The sequence below is a fragment of the Propithecus coquereli genome, unplaced genomic scaffold, assembly GCF_000956105.1.
Source record: "Propithecus coquereli isolate 6110/MARCELLA unplaced genomic scaffold, Pcoq_1.0 Scaffold49, whole genome shotgun sequence".
NCBI classification, from domain to species: domain Eukaryota; kingdom Metazoa; phylum Chordata; class Mammalia; order Primates; family Indriidae; genus Propithecus; species Propithecus coquereli.
The window spans coordinates 2,843,505-2,866,966 of NW_012150729.1; the positions used below are offsets into that span (position 1 = coordinate 2,843,505).

A 23,462-nucleotide genomic window follows, 5' to 3' on the forward strand; every position below is an offset into this window, starting at 1 on the left:
CTGGAGATCAATCCCTGACCCTGCCAGGGGGAGGGGTGCTGGTCTTGAATCACCTACAGGGTGCCCAAGCTGGATCGATTTCACTCCACCTCGGGATTTGCCCCACTCTCCTGGAGTTACCAGGCAAGCAGCACCTGGGAGGGCTGGCAAATAGGGAACTTGCAGTCTGAGTACCCCTCAGTCTGCTGTAGGGCCCCAAAAGGGAAGGTCCTGTTCCTTGGAGAGGCCTCCGTGTGAGGGCTAAATTGTCTCTCTGGGCATGCACGGGTAGGGAGGGGGAAGGAGAGAACGGAGCACTATGGTGTCTGCCACTAGGCTCGGGTCTGCGCCCTGGGAGGTGCCCCAAGGGGGCTGGGAGCCTGGCGCTGAGTCTGCAAGAGGCCACTGCTCACTGGCGGCAGCCGTCTCTGGGCTGGTGTCGGCAGGTCTCTCCAGCCGCTCAGGAGCCACCAGCAGTCCGAGATGTGAGGGAGGGGGAAGTTAACTGCTCCATCTACCCTCGTCGCTGGTCTCCAAGCCTCTTGGGACCTTTCTCCTTCCAGTTCTCCTCTGCAACGTCTTCCCATGGGGTCTCCTGTAGTTTCAGGCACCCTTCCTTCTGACCCTCACCCCATCTATGTTTCTCTGCTAGCTTATTTTTTTCTCTTTCTTCTAAAATTCATCTTTTTTGCAGAGACACTCTGCCTGGTGGCTTTTCTCGTCCACCATCTTGGCTCCTCCCCCTCATACCATCTGATTTTAAGAATTACTTTAAAACCATGGTAATCAAGAAAGTGTGGTATTGTGAAAGGGATAGACAATGCAATGGACTGAATGTTTGTCTCCCCTCCTCTGCCAAAAAAAGCTCACATGTTGAAATTCTAATCACCAGTATGATGGTATTAGGAGCTTTGGCCTCTGGGAGGAAATTAGGTCATGAAAGTGAAGCCCTCATGAACGGGATTAGTGCCCTTGTAAAATGGACCTCAGAGAGCTCCCTCATTCTTTTCCACTACATGAGATTACAAGGAGAAAATAGCAGTCTGCAGGCCAGAAGAAGGCCCTCACTAAAACCCAACACTGCTGGCACCCTGATCTCAGACTTCCAGCCTCCAGAACTATAAGAAATAAATTTCTGTTGCTTACAAGCCACTCAGTTCATGGTACTTTGTTATACCAGCCTGCACAGATCAAGACAGCCACCCAGATCAATGGAACAGACTAGAGAGTCCAGAAAAATAGTCCAAACAAATACAGCTAATTGATTTTTGAAAAAAGTGCAAAGGCAATTTGATAGAGAATATACTTTATCTGTGTCTTTTATTTTTGTCTTTTCAACAAATGGTATGATGTTGGAACTATTTAAAATCCATATGCAAAAGAAAAAAGAACCTTGATCCTCACATCTTATACTAAAATTAACTCAAAATGGACCATATCTCTTAATGTAAATATAAAACTACAAAACTTTGGAAGAAAAGATAAAGGAAATCTTTGTGACCTTTAGTCAAAGTTTTAAAATTTGATACCAAAAGCGTAGTCCATAACAGAAGAAAGTGATAAGTTAGCATTTATCAAAATTTAAAACTTTTTCTCAGTGAAAGACACTATTTAAAAAATGTAAAGACAAGTTCCAGATGGGGAGAAAAGAAAATATTTACAAATCATATGTTCAATAAAGTCTTCTGTCCAGAATATATAAAGAACTCTCAAAACTCAAGAGTAAGGAATGAACAACCCAATTAAAAATAAGCAAAATATTTTAACAAACACTTTGCCAGAAAAGAAATATGGATGTCAAATAAACATAAAAAATTGTCAACAACAGCCATCAGAGAAATGTAAATTAACAATGAGATATCACTACGCAGAATGGCTAAAAAACAATTGATAATACAAAGTGCTGGTGAAGATTCAGAGCAACAGCAATCCTTATACATTGCTGGTGGAAATGCAAAATAGTACAGTCATTCTGAAAAGCAGTTCGGCAGTATCTCATAAAGTTGAACATACACTCACCATATGACCTGGCAATCTTACTTCAAGATATTTACCCTAGAGAAATAAAAACGTTTCCCCCAAATCTATACAAGAATACTTACAGCAGTTCTATTCATAATTGCCATATTTATAATTCACTGGAAAGCCAAATGTCCTTCAACAAGTGAATACATAAACAAGGTGTGGTATATTCCTACCATAGATCATTACTCAGCAATAAAGAGGAATGAACTAGTGATACACACAATGACACAGGTAAATATCAAAATCTCAAAAGCATTATGTTAAATGAATAAAGCCAGTCTCAAAAGGTTTTATGCTGTGTTTTCAAAGGTTTTATGCTGTGTTTTCACTTACATAACAATTTTGGAAAAGGCAAAACTAGCAGACACCAGATTAGTGGTTTCTAGGGGTTAGAGGAAGCATGTGTATATGATTACAAAGGAGCATCAGAAAGGAGGTTTTTTGGTGAGTTATATTCAGCATAGTTTTAATATAAGTAAATTTTATCATATACTACTCTTCTGAATATTATCAATAAAATATAACACATTAATATATGATGAGAGAAAATGTGAATGTGTGAGAAATAGTAGTTTTCATGATGTATTATAAACAACGTAAAATAATCATCATGTTTGATTTTGTGATAATATATATGCATTAATATTTAAATTTTGCAAATATTTATGCTCCCAAATCATGCTAGACTTAATGTAATGATAAATTTAGTTTTAATTCCTGTGTCTACTCTGGATGAGTGTTGTAGTCGAGGTCAGGGTGAGTGTGAGTTTGGGGTGGTAATAAGAGTGACTAGGATATTTTAAGCTCAGAGTCATTGTAATACATGTTCATGTCTCTAATTTTCCGTAGACACCCCATCACAGCGGGTACAGTTTATTCTTGGAACTGAGGATGATGATGAGGAACACATTCCTCATGACCTTTTCACAGAACTGGATGAGATTTGCTGGCGTGAAGGTGAGGATGCTGAGTGGCGAGAAACAGCCAGGTGAGGATTTTTGTTGAAGGGGAAACGCATACTAAAGGATTTTCGTGTTATTAGGAAAAGAAATTTCTAACGCAATGATTTTGCAAACATCCATGACTGCTGCTGGTTTCAGAAGTTGCTCATCTGGCCCGGGCATATCCTATAATGGGATATGGGTCAGAATGAAATGTGAAGGCAGTAATTATAGTAAACAGTGACGCAAGCCAGCAACAGCTGCAGTCTTAAAGATAAACGCTCTCATAATTTGTGTGTCATCAACAAAACAATAGAAATCTAAAAGGAACTTATTTCTATCTTTTCAGCTGCAGGCTTGCAACCCAAATGAGTGATAATTTGAGTATGGGACTTTTTTTAAAAGAAAGGGCAAACGTTATGATAAAAGGCTTTAGGTACAGTCCTGGATTTCATGTACTATTTGGTGAGGCTAAAAATATTGTGTAATGTGTTTCTAAGACACATTTAAACACAGGTTTTTCAAAATATCTTTTCAAAAATTAGTTTTTCTATCATTTGTAATTAATATTTTTCTATTGACATATAGTTGATGAATTGCTATAAAAAGTTAAAGTTTGTGCTTCCTTTTCATTTAGTCTTGCTCAATTGCTCATTTACTTATTATAACAAACCTTTATGAAGTATTCATTATGTGCCAAGTACAATGGATATAGAACAACAACAAAAATCTTAGATGTTGCCTTTAGTCTGATTTAGACAATAAACAACTTTGTAAATGCTGTATAATGGATGCTGTGATACAGGAGTACACAAGGAACTATGGGCATACCTAGGGTTGTCATTTACCCACTGGCTTCTAAAATTTTAATTTGAATACAAATCACCTGAGGTGGTGTTAAAATGTAGCTTCAGTAAGTGTCAAGCATAGAATGTCAGATCCTGCATTGCTAACAACCTTCCATTTGATGTCACATCAAATGTTTTTGATTTGAGGACCACACTTTGAGTAGCAAGTATCTAAACCACAAAGGTGAAGGAGAGAGGATTGGGATAGCTTCCCTGGAAGAGGTGATTCTTGAGCTGACCATTGTAGGTTGAGTTGGAGTTAGCTAGGCAGAGAAGCAAAGGGGTCAGTATTCTAGGCAGAGAGAACAGGTTGTGCGCAAACATATCAACACAGGGTTTACTGCTTTGTTAGGCTTTTCCTTCCATGGTCAGACAGCTCTACTAGAAATTCTATCTGTTGAACATTTTTATTAGTGGTCCTCATATTGCAACAAGTTTTGGGAAGCCACAATACTCTATTGGATCATGTTAAACTTGTGGCTGCTTTTAATCATTGACTTAACTCCATCTACACAAAGTTAGAGTGGAATTAAATGTTCAATCATGATAATGGATATTGTGAATAATACTGGCCTGCTTAATTCTTGTTTTATATATTTTGAGTGACCTTTATAATTCTCCTTTATTGGAAAAATACTAAAAGTAAATGAAAGAAAATCATAGTGGCTATCACCTAGTTCATTCTGCTGAGCAATTATTGGGTTAAGGAGGAAATTAAGATGGAAATCAAAAGATTCTTTGAACTAAATGATAAAAGAGACATAAGTTATCAAATTCTTTGTTGATAAACCAAAGCTAAAGCAGTCCTGAGAGGAAAATTTATATTCATAAATGTCTACATCCAAAGGACAGAAAGATCACAAATCAACAATCTAATGAATTGTCTCAAAGAACTGAAAAAGGATGAGCAGAAGAAAAGAAATAACAAAGATCAGAGATGAACTAAATGAAATTGATAATAAAAAAACTATACGGAAGATTAATAAAACAAAAGGTTGGTTCTTTGAAAAAAAAACAAAATTGACATGCCTCTTGCTAGATTAATGAGAAGTAGAAAAGAAAGGACTCTAATAAGCTCCATCAGGAATGAAAAAGGAGAAATTATAACTCATACCATGGAAATACAAAATATCATCTATGAGTACTGTAAAAACCTCTATGCACATAAACTTGAAAATGTGGAGAAAATAGACAAATTCTTAGAAACACACAGCCTCCCTAGGCTGAATTAGGAAGAAAGTGAATTCCTGAGCAGACCAATATCAAGTACCAAAATTGAAGCAGCAATAAAAAACCTTCCCAAAAGAGAAAAGTCCTGGACCAGATGGTTTCACACCCAAATTTTACCAGACCTACAAAGAAGAACTGATGTCTATCCTGCAGAAATTATTCCACAACATCGAGAAGGAAGGAATCCTCCCCAACACGTTTTATGAAGCCAACATCACCCTGATACCAAAACCAGGAAATGACACAACAAAAAAAGAAAACTACAGACCAGTATCCCTTATGAATATAGATGCAAAAATTCTCAACAAAATCCAGCAAACCGAATTCAGGTCCTTATCAAAAACATAATCCATCATGACCAAGTGGGTTTCATCCCAGAGATGCAGGGATGGTTTAACATATGCAAATCTATAAATGTAATTCACCACATGAATGGAAGTAAAAACAAAGACCATATGACCCTCTCCATAGATTCAGAAAAAGCATTCAACAAAATTCAGCATGCTTTTATGATAAGAACACTTAACAAAATAGGTATAGACAGGACTTACCTAAAAGTGATAAAAGCCATATATGACAAACCCACAGCCAATATCATACTGAACAGCGAAAAATTGAAAGCATTACCACTTAGAACTAGAACCAGACAAGGTTGCCCTCTGTCATTACTTCTATTTAACATAGCGCTGTGAGACCTAGCCAGAGCAATCAGACAAGAACAGGAAATCAAAGGCATCAAAATGGGGGCAGAAGAGGTCAAACTATCGCTCTTTGCTGACGATGTGATCTTATATCTAGAAAATCCCAAAGATTCTGCCATGAAGGTCAAACTGAGAACTAAATCAAAGACTCAATACCCTTCACAATAGCAACAAAGAAAATAAAATACCTAGGAATACATTTAACTAAGGAAGTGAAAGACCTCTACAGAGAGAACTATGAAACACTGAGGAAAGAAATAGCAGAGGACATAAACAGGTAGAAAGGCACACCATGCTCATGGGTCAGCAGAATCAACGTTGTTAAAATGTCTATACTACCCAAAGTGGTCTACAGATTCAATGCAATCCCTATTAAAATACCAACATCATTTTTCGAAGACCTGGAAAAATAATTCTACGCTTCATAGAACCTGAGAAGACCCCGTATAGCAAAAACAAACTTAAGCAAAAAGAACAAATTGGGATGCATCAATTTACCAGACTTCAAGCTATACTACAAGGCTATAGCAACTAAAATAGCATGGTCCTGGCACAGAAACAGAGACATAGACCAATGGAACAGAACTGAGAACCCAAATGTAAAATCATCCTCATATAGCCATCTAATCTTTAACAAAGCAGACAAAAACATACACTGGGGAAAAGAATCCTTATTCAATAAATGGTGCTGGGAAAATTGGATAGCCACATGTAGAGGACTGAAACAGGATCTGTACCTCTCACCTCTCACAAAAATCAACTCACAGTGGATAACAGACTTAAACCTAAGGCATGAAACTATAAGAATTCTAGAAGAAAATGTTGGAAAAACTCTTATAGATGTTGGCCTAAGCAAAGAATATATGAGGAAGATGCCAAAGGCAATCATGGCAACAACAAAAATAAACAAATAGGACCTGATCAAATTAAAAAGCTTCTGCATAGCCAAGGAAACAATCACAAGAGCAAACAGACAACCTACAGAGTGGGAGAAAATAGTCCCATGCTACATATCCCATAAATGGCTGATAACAAGAATCTATGTAGAACTCAGGAAAATCAGCAAGAAAAAAACCAAACAACCCCATTAAAAAGTGGGCAAAGGACATGAACAGAAACTTTTCAAAAGAAGACAGACAAATGGCCAGCAAACATACGAAAAAATGCCAATATCTCTCTATATTTTTTTTGTTTTTTTTTTGGAGATACAGTCTTACTCCATTGCCCAGGCTAGAGTGCCGTCGTGTCAGCCTAGCTCACAGCAACCTCAAAGTCCTGGGCTTAAGCAATCCTTCTGCCTTAGCCTCCCGAGTAGCTGGGACTATAGGCATATGCCACCATGCCTGGCTAATTGTTTTCTATATATTTTTAGTTGTCCAGCTAATTTCTTTCTATTTTTAGTAGAGATAGGGTCTCACTCTTGCTCAGGCTGGTTCAATATCTCTAATCATCAGGGAAATGCAAATAAAAACCACAATGAGATATCGCTTAACTCCAGAGAGAATGTCTTTTATGACAAAGTCCCCAAACAATAAATGTTGGTGTGGATGTGAAGAGATAGGAACACTCATATACTGCTGGTGGGACTGCAAACTAGTACAACCTCCGTGGAAAGTAATATGGAGATACCTCAAAGAGCTATAAGTAGAACTACCATTTGATTCAGCAATCCCATTACTGGGCATCTACTCAAAGGAACAAAAGACAGTCTATAAAAAAGACATCTGCCCTAGAATGTTTATAGCAGCACTAGAATGTTTATAGCAGCACAATTCACAATTGCAAGGATGTGGAAACAACCCAAGTGCCCATCAATACATGAGTGGATTAACAAAATGTGGTATATGTATGCCATAGAGTACTACTCAGCCACAAAAAACAATGGTGATCTAGCACGTCTTGTATTATCCTGAATAGAGCTTGGGCCCATTCTACTAACTGAAGTATCACAAGAATGGAAAAACAAGCACCACATGTACTCACCATCAAATTGGTATTAACTGATCAACACTTATGTGCATATATAGTAGTAACATTCACTGGGTGTCGGGCAGGTGGGAGGGGGAAGCAGGGATGGGTATATTCATACCTAATGAGTACAGGGTGCACTGTCTGGGGGATGGACACGCTTGAAGCTCTGACTCGGGTGGGGCAAAGGCAATATATGTAACCTAAACATTTGTCATATGTACCCCCATATTACACCAAAATAAAAAAAATAAAAATAAATACATCAGGGAAAATATAAAATTAAAAAAAATAAAACACCATCAATATTTAAAACTCAAAAAGTATAGGAGGGTAGAAAAGTAGAAAGCATTTCTCTACCCTTATTCACAGTACCTCTTCAAAGTTAATCGCTGTTAATATCTTTTTGTGCATCTTTCCAAAAAAAATTTAATACTGAGGTCTGCATGTAAATATATGCCCTTTTTAATATACACAATAGGGATTATATAATATACAGTATTTATACTTTACTTTTTTCGCTTAATAATATATTGGGAACATTTTCCATATCAGCAATACAGATTTATACAGTATTTTTAATGACTGAATTGTATTTAATTATGTGGATGTACTTTATTTAGCCAGTGTCAATAAACATTTAGATTTATTTTTTAAATAAAAATTGCTGCAGTGATCATTTAAACAAATACTTTGGCATTATTTTGTAGATATTTATGTAGGGTGAATTTCTAACAGTGGAGTTTATGAAGCAAAGAGAGCAGACATTTTTTACTTTGATAGATAATGCAAAATTACTTTAATAACATGTTTTAGTAATTTACATTTCTGCTAATACTGTATGAGAGTGTTTATTTCCCCCAGATCCTTCTGCACTAAATTATCAAACTGTTTAAAGTGTTTGTCAATTTTATTGATGAAACATAAATCTCATTTTTTAATTTGATTTCTTTGGTTATTAGTAAGGTTCAACATCCTTTCATGCTTTTATTTTTTTCCTGTGAATCATTTCTTTTATCTGTTTTATGTCAAATCATTATTTTCTTTATTTGCCTTTTTGAATACTTTAAATTAGTTGTATGTTATTCTGTGTGAATTATCTTTTTTAATGAAAAATTTTCATAAATTAATTTTTTGCTATGATGCTTTCTATTGTAATATTTTAAATATGAGACTAAATTTAAAATAGTTTTTGTATAACATGGTATGTTTTAAGATTAACAGCCTTCTATCTTTTCCAACTGCATCAAAAAGTAACCATGTCGGAGTTTATATATATATATACTCATGTTCTTTATTTGGTGACAGAGAAGCAATATGTGATCATCTTCTCCACAAATTAGTGATATAATTTTTGCTCTTTCATAATGAAAGAGTTGTTGATAAGGAAATGCACATCTCCCTGTTTAAGGCTAGAACCATCTGTCTTCCACTGGTTGCTAGAAACAGGTGTTCCTGGATGACTTGAAAGAAGATCTGGTGGTTGTGATGATTAGACAGCCCTTGTTAGAGTCTCTTTAATCTATTATTAATACTAAGAAGCACTTTTTGGGAGCATTTGTTTTAGATTCCTTACTTTACTCTCATATTATATAATAGAGCTGAGAAGTAAGATTGGAATATATATTTTGGTGTGAGTAACTCCTTTTTTTTTAAAAGTGATTGGTGATTTTTCAACTTCCCGGTTAAATAGTGATACATTCCTTTTAACCAATAACTTCCTTGTACCTTGCCCACTCTTATAAAGCTAGTAGATGGCAGAAGCAATACTAGAATCTAGCTTTTTCACTCTGTCGCAATTGAGCAGGTAGGATTTTATCATGCCCTAATGGATTAACTTGAATACCATGCTTATCCTAAACCACCAAAATATATTGCTGTTTATTTAAAAGAATAAAAGAGATGAGCCAGTTAATTATTAGCATTCTCTAATGTTATTAGATAGGACCTGTGTTCTTAGCCATGCTCCTGGAACCTTATGTGTGGCACAGCTGTTTGAGGTTCAGCGAGACATCCGATGAGCAATCAAAATAGTAAGAGCCCTTGAAGAAGTGTGTGGATGAACTTGAGCTGTGATGCAATACTTTGGGGAAGAGCAGAATGTATATATTGAGGACTTCACAATGTAGTGAATTTTTAAGTGGCAGAAGTAATTTTGTTCTGGTTGCCTTAGTTCATCTAAAAAGGCTAATTTTAGTTAATTCATGATTCCATCTGATTTTTCAAATGCAATTTAATTCTAATAAATCATTAGCATAACCATTTGAAGTACTTCTTTCTTTTGGTTAGTATTCCAGGTGGGATTAATAATTTTCTACCCTAATAGTAGAAGTAGAAAGGATATTTTATCAACACATGGCACCTGTCACATATCACATCTTTAATAATTTATCCCACTGTCATTGCCAAGTAAAACTCAAAGTTTTAGATTTTGAAGCTAAATTTTGAATCATAATTATTTGATAAATGTTTGTTAAAACCAGCTGTTCACTTTTAAAAGCCCTAAAAGAAGCCATATGAAGAGGCTAATGAAATCAACACAATTACAATGTCCTTCTTATAAATAACATATAATGTTATTAATAGAAAAGTGAGTAAAGCTACCACAGCTGTGCAATTGTGGAGATGACATGTTTGACTCATTGTGGTTGCCCTTTAAAAACGCTTCCCACAAATGATCTCAGAAGAGGCAAAGCAGGGGGTAGTAGTTAGGCTTCTGATACATACATGGTAGTATGGAAAAGGATTATTATATCAAAACTGATGCTATGAAAGCATTTACTATTCAAAATTAGTAAAGGTTCAAGTCATCTGGATTTTTCAATGGACTGTGAGGTATGACAATAATATTGATTAAGAACAGTTAATGTCTATAAACAGTAGGTTTTGATATACTTCATTTCCTCTTAAGATGAGTATAGGTATTATATGATTACATGTTATTCTCTAGCCCCACCCCAACTATGTCCCCTCTCCTGCCATGTCCCCCAACTCTCCTAAAAGAGGATTTTTTTTTTTGCGACATTCATTACTTCCCCAAGGCTATAATCTTGGATGATAGTAACTCCTTTTTGTTTGAGTAGAATCAGAGAATAAAAATTCTTAGAAAAGTTCAACTCAGTTAGTGGGTATAGAATACACAGAGTTAAGTTCTCTAGAAAGCACCTATTTCTAATTAGCAGAAGAATTTTATTTTGTATATTTTTAATATGAGTATTTTAGAGGAGATTATCAACTTAATCTTCAAAGAATTCATGAAACACCTATTTAATGTTGTTTAGTAGAAAGAAACTCCAATGTGCTAATCTTGGTTGAAAAACAGATCCAGACATACTAAAGGAAATGAAAATAATCTGCTCAGGGTTTAAATCCCCCATAGAAAAGGTCATGCAATTGGCCTGCAATTTTGATTTTTTTTTTTTTTTGCAATGTCCATCACATCTCATTCATGCTTTGGGACTCTTGTTTGCCTTGGTTTGCTGTTCAAACAAATGTCAGCAGAGTTTATTCGAATACTGGAACAAATTGCAGCACTTTAGGTCATTAACTGCAATCAGGCATTTTGCAACTGACAGTATAGTCAGTGACTACAAATCTTAAAACAGTATCTGGTGTATTCCAAGTTCTGTTAATTTCTATCTTTGAAGGATGAAATGGAATGAAAAACAGAAAGAGAGATATACTTATGTATTTATGTATATATATATCATTTTTAATAGTTTCTTTAAAAATATTCATTTAAATATCTCTTAAAGCTTTTGGCATCATTCTGGAGCTGGCATAAAGCACTGAATCTTGAAATGTTTAGTATCTTTAGTAACTTGATATTTGTAACTTGTGGGTTCCTTTTTATGGAAAGTACCTTCTGCCTCCTCCTATAATACTCATAAAACCCATGGGTACATCAAACCATCCATGCATATAACTTATATTTGGTTACCTTAACTACCAAACTGCTTGGAACTCCCCAGGACTCCATTATTTTCTAATAGAACCAAGCCCCCAATTTGAAGAAAATTATTCTAAAGGAAGGAATATATCTCTTGATTTGTTTTTAAAATGTCATTTCAGATAGACACATAGATCACTGGAACAGAATGGAGAACCAAGGAATAAACCAGCACAAGTATGGCTTAATGATTTTTGACAAAGGACAAAAACTATTAACTGGATGAATAAAATCTCTTCAAAAAATGATGCTGGAGCAATTAGACATCTATAGGCAAAAAAATTAACCTCGATCTAAACCTCATAGTGCACACAAAAATTAATTCAAGATAGATCATAAATCTAAATGTAAAACATAAAGGTATAAAACTTTTAGAAGAAACATAAGAGAAAATCTTCAGGACCTAGATCTAAGGTAATAAGTTTTTAGACATAATACCAAAAGCACAGTTCATAAAGAAAATATTCATAAATTGAGCTTTACCAAAATTAAAACTTTTGTGTTGTTAAAGATCCTGTTAAGAGAATGAAAAGGCAAGCTAGACACAGTGAGAAAATATTTGCAAACCATATATTCAACAAAACTGTTATTTGTAGAATATATAATGAACGCTCAAAGTTCAACGATATGACAATAAACAAATCAATTAGAAAAATGGGCAAAAGACATAATCAGAAATTTCATCAAAAAAGAGATACAGATGAAAAATAGCACATGAAAAGATATTCAAGGGGCCAGGCACAGTGGCTCACACCTGTAATCCAAGCACTTTGGAAGGCTGAGGTGGGATGATCGCTGGAGACCAGGAGTTTTAGACTAGCCTGAGCAACATAGAGAGACCTGGTCTCTACAAAAAACAGAAAAATTAACCAGGTCTGGTGGTTCATGCCTGAAGTCCCAGTTACTTAAGAGGCTGAGACAGGAAGATTGCTTCAGCCCAGCAGTTTGAGGTTGCAGAAAGCTATGATGACACCTCTGCACTCTAGCCCAGGCAACAGAGACCCTGTCTCAAAAAAAAAAAAAGTTCAACATCTTTAGTCATTAGGAAAATGCAAATTAGAACTACTATGTGGTATCACTGCATACCTAATGGAATAGTAAAAATAAAAAATAGTCATAATTATAAATACTGGTGAGGATACAGAGAAACTGGATCTCTCATACACTGTGAATGTAAAATGGTAGAGCCACTATGGAAAACAGTTTGGGAGTTTCTTACAAAACTAAACATTCATTTACTATATGACCCAGCAATTGTCCTCTTGGGCAATTATCCCAGAGAAATGAAAACTTATGTTCACATAAAAAACTCTGCATGAGAATTCATGGCAGATTTATTTGTAATAGCAAAACCTATGAACAACTTGAATGTACTCCAATGGATGAATTGTTAAACAAACTGATACATCTATTCATATAATGAAATATTGCTCTACAATAAAAGGGAACAAACTACTGATACATACAACAACTTGGATTGATCTCAAGAGCATTATGCTTAATGGAAAAAACATCCATCTCAAAAGGTTGCAAACTGTATGATTCCATTTAGATAACATCCTCAAAATAACAAAACTGTAGTGATGAAAAATAGATTAGTGGCTGCCAGGAACAGAGTGAGGACTGAGAATGTAAAGGTGTAGCATGAGGAATTTCCTTTGTGGTGATGGAACAGCTCTGTGTCTTGATTATGGTGTTTACATGAATCTATACATGGGATAAACATGCATAGAACTACACACATACACACACATATATATGCCCTCCCACCCCACATCTTATGGGGGTTCGTAGATGCTTTTTCACTTCTTTAATCATCTTTACTGTTATCCAGAAGTAAAATTTAACTATAAATTTCCTTATAAAAAAGGACTTGATCATTTTATACAGATCAAGAGGCCCATAAGTATTTTAAAAACGAATTTTTGTTAATGTTATTAAAACTTAAAAACAATATTAACGTATGGGTAAGTTTATAGATTTCTACTTAAGTAATTAAGAAATAATATTGTTTTTTAGTAACATACAAACACTTTTCAGGATTCCATACTTGAGTCAAATTTTTAAAGATAGTACTTTAGAAGCAATTTTATATTTAGGGGTGACAGTACTATAGCTCCAGAAACCTTAATTGAGGACATTTTCCCATAGAGAAAAATCTATATTCCCCCAAACATTATTTACAACCTTTTATTACCTTAAGTCTTTTTTACCATCCAATGACTGGACAGTAGATTTCAAATGCAAAATAGTTCTTCAATCCAAACCACACCAGCATAAGGGCTGCTGTATAATCTCCCTTTCTTTTGATCTTTTTGTCTGAAAACCACATCATATGTCAGTAGTATACAAGGTGATAGAAGATTTGATAAAAGTTGTACCCATTCCCGTGGTGGAAAGTTACCCTTGGAAAGTTCCATTATAGCCAATTCCAAAGAATAGGACATTTGAGTCTTACTCACAAAGAAAAACCACCTGTTTTTATCTAGTATGGTAGGTAATAAAGAAAAAAATGTGGATACTGTAAAAAGAGAAAGAGAGGACAAAGAACATTTTTCAACTTGGGATTGGTTCCAGGCAAGGGTAAAAATTAAAGGTTAAATCATTTTCCCATTTATAGGTATTAGCATAAGATCTTTGAGCTGAGAAGGACCATAAATTTAATTCAAGTAATTATATTATGGTGGGAAATGGGCACAGATTCTGGAGAAAAACAAAGTTACAAAAAACTTGAGTTGAATCCTCGTTTGACAAAGTGATCAGGTGATCTTGGGGAGATTATTTAATGGGTTCAATTTGCCTCATCATTTTACAGATGAGAAAACTGTGGCCCAGAGAAGTTAAATGACTTTTCCTTGATCACATGGTGGTTTAGCTGTAGACTAGGGACAAAACCTATTAGTAAGTTTCTTTTTATCCTCAATTGGTACAAGGTACTTTCCATAATACTATTCTATTTCTAAATGTCTGCCAAGAGGTTGATCCTTTTTAATATTGACATCATAATATGGCCATGGCCTTACTCTTATATCTGGCAAGAAATATATATTTATTAAATATAATATATTAAACAACATATTATTAAATTATAATATTTAACAAAATCATATTTGCTCTCACCATTAATTCTAATTAGGATTTTTGTGTTGGCATGAATAGCTAAAATGGTGATCTTTGTCAGTTGAGATAGGTTAAATCATGCTGTAAAAATATCCTACAATTTCAATGGCTTAAAACTGCAAAGGTTTATTTATGGCTTATGATCCATGTCCATCATGGATCAATGGAGGCTCTGTTCATCTCTTCATGGTAGTTACTTAGGGACCACAGCTGGTAGAGCAGCCTCCTTCTTGAACATTGCTGGTTGTCATGACAGGGAAAAAGAGAGCTCCATGGGCTCTCATCTTGACAATTAAATGCTCCAGTTTGGAAGTGACATACACATAGTTTTTGTTCCCAACTCATTGTCGAGAACCAGTCACAGACACATGGACTCACTAATGAAAAAGGAGCCAAGTAGTGATATCCAACTCTTCACTAGTAAGAGAGGGAGAAGCAGCTATAGTTCATGAGCAATATTAATGACCATCACATATTTATGAGGTACTGTGGCCCAGTTAAGGGCTGAAAAACTTTAGAAATCACCAATATGTAAAATTCCTGACTCTGTAAATAAAAATGTTCTATAAAAGTCCTAGCCTTGAAGAGATACTATAAGTGATTTAGGGCTTACATGTAAGTTTTTTTCAACCTCCATGTGTTCTATATAGGCATAGCTATTCTTCCTTGTCTGTGAACTTCTGTCAGGCATAGCTATTCTTCCCTATTGGTTTCTTTTTCACTTTCTAACAATTTTTTTGTTCTCTGAACACTAGAGACAGATCCATAGCTTTCTTGATCGCTTGCTACTCTACACATTAATCAGTCTGATTAGCTCTTTTGGTTAGTTACTTTGGGCTAATTTACCTAATTCCCTAACTAATTACTCCAATGTATTTATTGTTTGTTGAAGTTGGATCATTTGATTACATAAAACAGTATTATAACATCATATAAAGAATTCGAATTATACTGCTTGGAGAGAGGAAGTAGGGCCAAAAATGACTAAGGAAAGAAGGAATGAGGGAAATGATAAGGATGAGATTAGGGGAACGCAATTTAGGCTAAGTTTCATTAGAAACGGTGAAATTAAATTCGTCATCTATTAAGATTAGAGAGCAAGTCTCTAAAAGGATAAGAGATTGAGTGGCTTGTGCCAGAGCAATACAATCACTGGTTTCTCTTTACAAACCCTTCTGTTTATCTTGCTTACATACAATCCCAGGTATTACTATTTGTTTCACACCAAGAAGGCAGTGGTCTCTCATTTGACATCATGATATCAAGACTTTTCTCCTATTATCCATTCCCGGGATGCACACTTAGGAAATGGAGTCTGAGCTCAATCTTCATATATTCAGTGCTTAGGAAGTGACTGCTATCATCAGCTTTCATCCAAACAAGCCTAATAAGGATTTTTCCTATAGAAGAGTCCACAAATTATACTAGCCTCCCTAAAAATCTAATATTTTACCAAGAGATTAAAATATTCAGGTTTAAGAACTTCCACTAAAGAAAAATGAGTATTCTTTCATTTTCTTTTTCAATGACAATTAACTTTCCATGAAGAAGTATACTCTATTAGTTCTACAAAAGATTCACTGTGACTACCTGGTTACACATTTTTATTAAAATGTTTCTTCAGAGCTAGACAAATTAAAAAAAATAACATGAGTTTGTATTGGTTTTAAATTATCTCTCAATTACAAGAAGAATACTAATTCAATGGAACTAAAATGAAATAAATTGAATGCCTTGGGCTGGTTTTTAAGTATTTGCAAAACCCATAAAACCAAAAAGCAATATGAATGAATAACTTTCTGTTTCTACCTGTTGTTATTGGGATAAAGGATCATTCATCTAAAATATAATATACAATGTGCTGATAATAATGTTTATTTGTACAGGTGGTTGAAGTTTGAAGAAGATGTGGAAGATGGAGGAGAAAGGTGGAGCAAGCCTTATGTGGCTACTCTTTCATTGCACAGCTTGTTCGAGTTGAGAAGTTGCATTCTGAATGGGACTGTGTTGCTGGACATGCATGCTAACACTTTAGAAGAAATTGCAGGTATATCTTTTTTTCCTTTAGTTTATTTTACTTTTATGTGTACAGCTGCTTTTTGTTACTCTCTTTCTTTTATAATTCCATACATGTGTGAACTTTGGAAAACAGATTCTCATGATCAGTGTATGGGGCCTTAAAAGTCATTTTCTCCTACCCCTTCGTTTGCTATAAAAGAAGTTGAGTCTCAGAGAAATATGGTCTAGCTTGTCAGTGCCAAGCCTAGGACAACAGCCTAGATATCCTGACTCCCATTTGGTATTTATTGTTTTTCGCTGTCATATTTAGATGGTCACCATTAGAAAATTTAAGGAAAAAACGCTTAAAGCTAAAGATTGATTTTCTACTATTCAAACACATGAAATAACCAAATGAAAACATTTCAGAAAACAGAAAACATGTTAGTTTAAAACAGACACAGAAATGTCTGGCCATTTATTTATATTAGTGAATTAAAACTCTTGAATTCCAGAGGAAGCCAAGTGATGCAGTTGAAATTTGTTTTGTAATTTAATACCATGAGTAGCACCTGGGATGAATGATTTGTATTAGAATCCTATTATGTTTATATAACATAGGCAGTTTTATTTGGGAAATGCAAAGAGAAATTACAGAAATAGAGTCCAATAACTCTTATATTTTTTGATCTAGAGGACAAAATATTTTAATAAAAACAAAATAATAAAAATACACAGAAATGAGTTTTTAAAGAGTATAAATGAAATGATTGATGGAGGTTTTAAAAACAAAAACAAAGAAAAGACTGAGGCAGGTTTTTGTTTGTTTGTTTTTAAATTCCTAGTTTGGGAAAATAAAATCAGTTCCATATGGAATTTATTTGTGAAGTAAAAAGACTTAGGGGCACTTAAATATCTTAATTATATTGTAGAATTGGGGAGAAAAACCAAAACCAAAACTGTGTTTGTGTTTTCTTGAGCATATAAATAAGATAATATGTTAGAAAAGTGACGTATCTAAATTAATCTTCATAACAGCCTCATAAAGTATGTGTCATTCTGATTTTTCAATGAGACACCAGAAACTAAGATTTTCATGGCTCAGATTCCATCCAAGGGCCTTCGACTTTAAGTCTAGTGTTCCTTCTATTACACTACAACTGCTGTCTGAAGAAAAAGAGATATCTTGAAGTAGATGTTGCCCAAATTTTCATGGCAGATTGATCATTTCAAAAATTATTGATTTGGCCATTGGTGCTGATAGTCATGCACACATTGCAATATGTGTGAAAAGAAAAGTAAGTATGGAAAGTTATGTTGGCTCACAATATTAAGGAAAAATATTGAAAATCTAAACCCCGCCTCCCACAAAAACCCCAAACAGAAAAGATAATCCTTCCTCCCCTGAGTTCCATATAACACCTATAAGGAGGTTACTGTTTAAATTACATAATTGGAGCCTTAAAGACTTTATAAAGTTGAATATAGCATAATTTTCAGAAGAACACAGCTCATACTAGCAGTCTGTGCTAAATCAAGAGTTAGAGAAAATGCTTAAACTTAAAAATTAGCAAACTTTCTAAGAATGCTGAAATAGTACCTATCCAGCTCGATTTCTTAGCTTTACATTACAGAGTCTTTCTAATACTCAATACACATTTTTACATTGTAGTTAGAAATGAAATGGCTGGGCTTTTCATAGTACTTTGAAGTTTAGAAAACTCTTAAGTTTGTACATTATCTTTTTGATACTGAAACCTGGGGCTTGTTATTATTATTGTTATCCTTATTTCACAAATAAGGAAACTAAGACTCAGAAGGTGAAAGGTCTTACCCTAAGGAGTTTATTTCTCCTGCTTAACTCAGTGATAGCATTAGCTTTGAAAATGCTAATATAAATAAGTTTTTTACTCATTAGATATAATGAAGCTGTCAAATTCTTCAACCCAGCAAAATTAGCCTCAGAACATACCCTTTATACTTTTACCAGGCTTTACATTTCTTAAAGTGTGTAATGTTTAATGCTTTCCTTAGCAAGTTATTCTCATGAGGAAATTTTCTTTCAGTAGTTTGACTAAAACTCTATTCATTTTATCGTCTTAATTCATTTTTATTGTCTAAAATTATACTTCTTTTCCGTAGCCCTGCCCCCATCCCAAGCTCCAGTCTATAGAATATGTGAAGATCGACTGTGTTAAATCTAGCTTTTTCAGGCAAATTACATTCTCTAAGTCTATCCTTACAATGAAAGTAGTTCAGCTGAAGTTTCCATACCCCAGATAGCATTTTAGCATTCTTTCTGTTATTCTAATTAGTCTGTATCTTTTTGACTCTGAAGAAGCTCAACTTGAATGTCCCATTTTCAGTGGAGAGCAGCCTGTAAAATGACATTCAAAATATGTCAGTAGTTTAGAGCTAACATCACGTAGAAAAATATAATTATAAATATTTGTGTTGATCATTATTATCTTAGATTCCTTTACAACCATTAATGAAGTTTCCTCTTATTAATTGTAATTTGACTTTGTTTAAAACAAAAGTTATTTACTTCTGCCCTCAATAAAATCTCATTAAAATATTTTCTCCCTATAGCTTGTAATTATCTTATTTTTTACTTACTGCTATTTTTTACTTTATGACAATTGAGCTGCCTTACTAGGTGTGTAATAAATAAGCATGCTTTACATTTTTAGGACTTTTATCTTTGCAAAGTATTTTTACATCCATTCTAATATTTTGTTATCACAACAACTTGTGAAGTTAAGAGGAGGCCATTTCTCCCATAAATAGCGAATTGAAAGTGCTATGTCAAAGGTGACATTTGCAGAAATGGAAATTTCTTTTGATTAACCCATAATCATAAATTTTGTAATTTTATTCTGTTTCATGATAATTTGTGACCATAGTGGTTAACAATAAAACCTGGAATTTTCCCCACCTCCTAGTTATCATTATTTTTATATGTTAGGCAGTTATTAACATATATTTGTCACAAAATTCAATTTTCTAAAAGTTAGATCTAATAGTTTATCTTTTAGGGCTCTAAACCCTAGTACAGGCTCTGCAGCATTAATGTTTTTAAGACATTTCCTAGTAGAGGAATATGACCCAAATATTGTTCTGGAATGATCAAAGATTTTTATATCAATGTTCTGATATATTTTTAATAGATTCAGATAATTCTTTAAAGGGATTTTTGTAGACTTAGTAGTAGAAAATCCCATTCATGTCTGGCAGATCTGTCAAGAATTTCTGGTGTAATTGAAGTAGTATTTTCTTTTGAATAAAGTTAATTTAAAATATATCTATTTATTTATATCTAAATAATTTATATATTTAAAATATATCTATTTCCCAATGTTTCAGGGAACTCAATAAATTTAAACTTCATTCTTCAAAATATTACTTAAGTTTTTCAAATCCAAAATTCTCCAGATATATTTTCTTACCCCAATTTAATATGGAGATTAATTGTATTGAAAATGCTTCTTAATTATATTCATGTAAATTACAGCCAATTTTATGGTCTATGTTAATCTCTTTGAAATTAAGCATTATAAAGATTAATAATGGAAATATTGTCTCTGCAGTGTATATACTTTAACCTAATTTTGTCCATGGGAGTTAGGAAGAAATTAAAACCAAATCAAAATTAGTACCATGGGCAGATTATCAATCATAGCTCTCAACTCATTAAAACAAACTTTGTTGTTCAAAAATCTTTCATTGAAGGAAAAATCCACAGTTTGTTCCCCTGAAATATAATCTGTAGATTTAGGGGTATGAAAATAGCTATATATTTTTTAACATGCTGTGCTCTGATAATCCTTGGTCTGAAAAGTAAGTATACCATGGTAGTTAACATCTTTAGTCCCCACACTCCTATTAGTGTGGCAACCAAACCATAGAATTTAGAACCTTCAAAATCCCCATTACTCCCCCCAGTATCTTTGTAAGTTAAGACAATCGGTTTTCAAAGCATTTATATGATAATCTTTAAAGAGGCAGAGATTTATATAGAATCTGCAAAATCTCATGGGGCTTTCATTCAAGATGGATTGGTTATGATAAAATAATCACCTGATTAGGATGAAAAATAATTTTTCATTTTCTGAGGCCTTTTTACAAATGTTACTAGTTTTTTAAGAGCCTGCTTAGTGTTAGAAGACTGTGACCTATTTATCCTTTTTCCTCTTGCTTTTCCTCTTATCATCCAGATCCTAGCATTATGCTTTGGCAGGCTAGATTGTCTTATTTAGGCATCATAGCCTGCTGTGATTGCAGGACTTGACTTTGGGCCCAAAGCCATTATGGTCCATTATGCTTTCCTACTTTTCAAGTTAACACTAATACATATTATAGTGGTAAAGAGAACCATTTAAGTGATTATTGAATCATATTCCCTTTGGTACTTAAATCTCACCCCAGTATAAGTTATATTCTTAACTCTTCCATTTAATTAAGATGTTATTTGATGTAGTTATGCTTTGGAGGAGTTTACTGTGTGACTAATGAACAGATGAGTGTTTTGTTTTTTTTTTTAAATATTTACTTTCCCTTATGTAAGTATTTTAAATAAAGACCTTATCTCTGAAAAACTGTGAAGCTAGAGACTTATGGGTTTTTTGTAGTGCTCAAGCCAAGGAATGTGCTATAGTAGAAATTAAAAATCATAAACATGTGCAAGGTTTATTATATGATTACTTTTGGTTCTGATTAGAATACCAAACTGGAGATTCATATTATAGTTTATGGATGGAACTGCCTTACAACAATATCATATCAGTGTTTTAATAGCCTACTTTACAAATTTAATTATGAAGTATATAATACACATTTTATATACACTTTTGCATCTTATCAAGGTTTCAGTGTAATGTGTTGATAATTTATCATATCTTTTATTTCAAATTAATGAAGGGGTTTTGTAACTACTTATCTCCAAAAAATTGAAAAATAGATTTAAATATTGTTTTATGGTATCATACATTTTCAAAATTGGAAGGGACTTTTGAGGTAATTATAGTGACTAACTTTGAAACATTCCAGGTATATATTATCGCTGACTCCCAAATATTCATTCTACCTCTTTCCATTGTAAATGGAAAAATGATAGAGCAAACTATAACCCATGTGCAAAATATGGCCTACTGCCTGATTTTGTAGGGCTTTTAAGGTAGGAGTGGTGATTACATTTTGCAGGGTTGAAAAATAATGAAAAGAAGATTAATATTTTGTGATGAAAATTATGTGAAATGCAGATTTCGGTGTCCATAAAAGTTTCAGCCATGCTCATTTGTGTACATGTTGTCTGTGGTGTCTGTGGCTGCTTTTGTGCTACAAAGACAGAGTTGAGTAGTTGTGACAGAGATCATATGGCCTAAAATATTTATTATCTGGCTCAATACAGAAAAAGCTTGTCTACCTCTGCATTACAGAATTAACTCCAGAGTGGAGGGCAGTTCTTGATTAGCTTAAGCCAATCATGTGAATCCTTCTCCTTTGCCAGTGATTGGTTCAGGATGGACAGGGCTATGTCAGATGGACTTAAGAGAATTTTTACTGGACAAGGGAAAAAGAACCTTTCTTTTAAGAGAAAGTCACAAAAAAACAGTATGTTACTCACTAGATATGAACAAAGATGTATATTTCTTTATTGCTGCTAGAAGCCACCTTGTGACCATAAGGAAAATCAGCCTGAGGTTAAACCTTACACCTAGAGGTGGAGGAAGCTGACCAAATCATAGAGAAATGGAATTAGAGCCAACTTAACTTTGATCTTCCTGTTATGTGAGCCAATAAAATTAAATATTTTAGCTAGTTTGATTTGGGTTTTCCATTATTGATAAACCCAACTTTGTCCCTACTTGAAATACTATTATAAAATATGAATATATTAAAACCACCAATAATTTCAAACCAGGAGCCCATAACCTATTTAATGAAAATTTCAAGGAAAATCTTGTACTAGGAAATATTCACTGATGGCCTCAATATTCCAATCAGTGCATCAGGTGCCTTGTATCATTAGTCCTGGCAACAACATATGAGATAGATACTATTATCTCCATGTTATAAACAAGGACACTGAGGTTACTCAACTTTGCAAGATCACACAGCTAGAATGTGGTAGAATGGCCCAAAGTTCATTTTCCTTTCACACTGAAGGAAAACATTGTTTATTAGGGAGAATTCTGCTAATTTTGAAACCTTCAGTGGAAAGCAGTTCATTGTGATCTGCTTTAAATAGGAAGTTAGTTCCTCAAGAAGACCAATTAGAGTTAATATTTGGTAATCAGAAAGCTGATTACACCGAGGTTTATTGAGGCAATATTTACATTACTGGGAAATTTAAAATATCTGTACTCATTTATTTAACTTTATTGGCATTTCTGACACTATGTATGGTAAATATCAATCTGCTTAATTATAGCCTTCTGAAATCTCACCTTCTAGTCTTTGTTTTGAAGTTATAGAAAATTATTTTTTTATCCAAAATTTTCAGGGAAATGTGTTTCAAGGAAAGTTTGAGAAAGGGCTGACTTTCTATCAAAATGAAAGAGAATTGTTTACTTTCCAAATGCAGGCAACTAGATAGCTGCCTGGGCCTTCTTGCATCTGATTTTCACACATGGACTTTTGCTCACTTAAAGAGAAAACAAGGTAATTATTCTCTACTAGCAAATGAAAGAAAACAATATTA

At 34.0% G+C, this 23,462-nt stretch overlaps 1 protein-coding gene across 3 annotated transcripts in view; it reads left to right on the forward strand.

Moving 5' to 3' along the window:
- SLC4A10 (solute carrier family 4, sodium bicarbonate transporter, member 10) overlaps positions 1 to 23,462 on the forward strand; it is a 409,333-nt gene that overhangs the window by 268,699 nt on the left and 117,172 nt on the right. For all 3 annotated transcript variants that reach the window (XM_012655843.1, XM_012655844.1, XM_012655842.1), the window contains 2 exons: positions 2,854 to 2,992; positions 16,648 to 16,808. In XM_012655843.1, the coding sequence (XP_012511297.1) occupies positions 2,854 to 2,992; positions 16,648 to 16,808 (300 nt within the window). The remainder of the gene's footprint in view (positions 1 to 2,853; positions 2,993 to 16,647; positions 16,809 to 23,462) is intronic.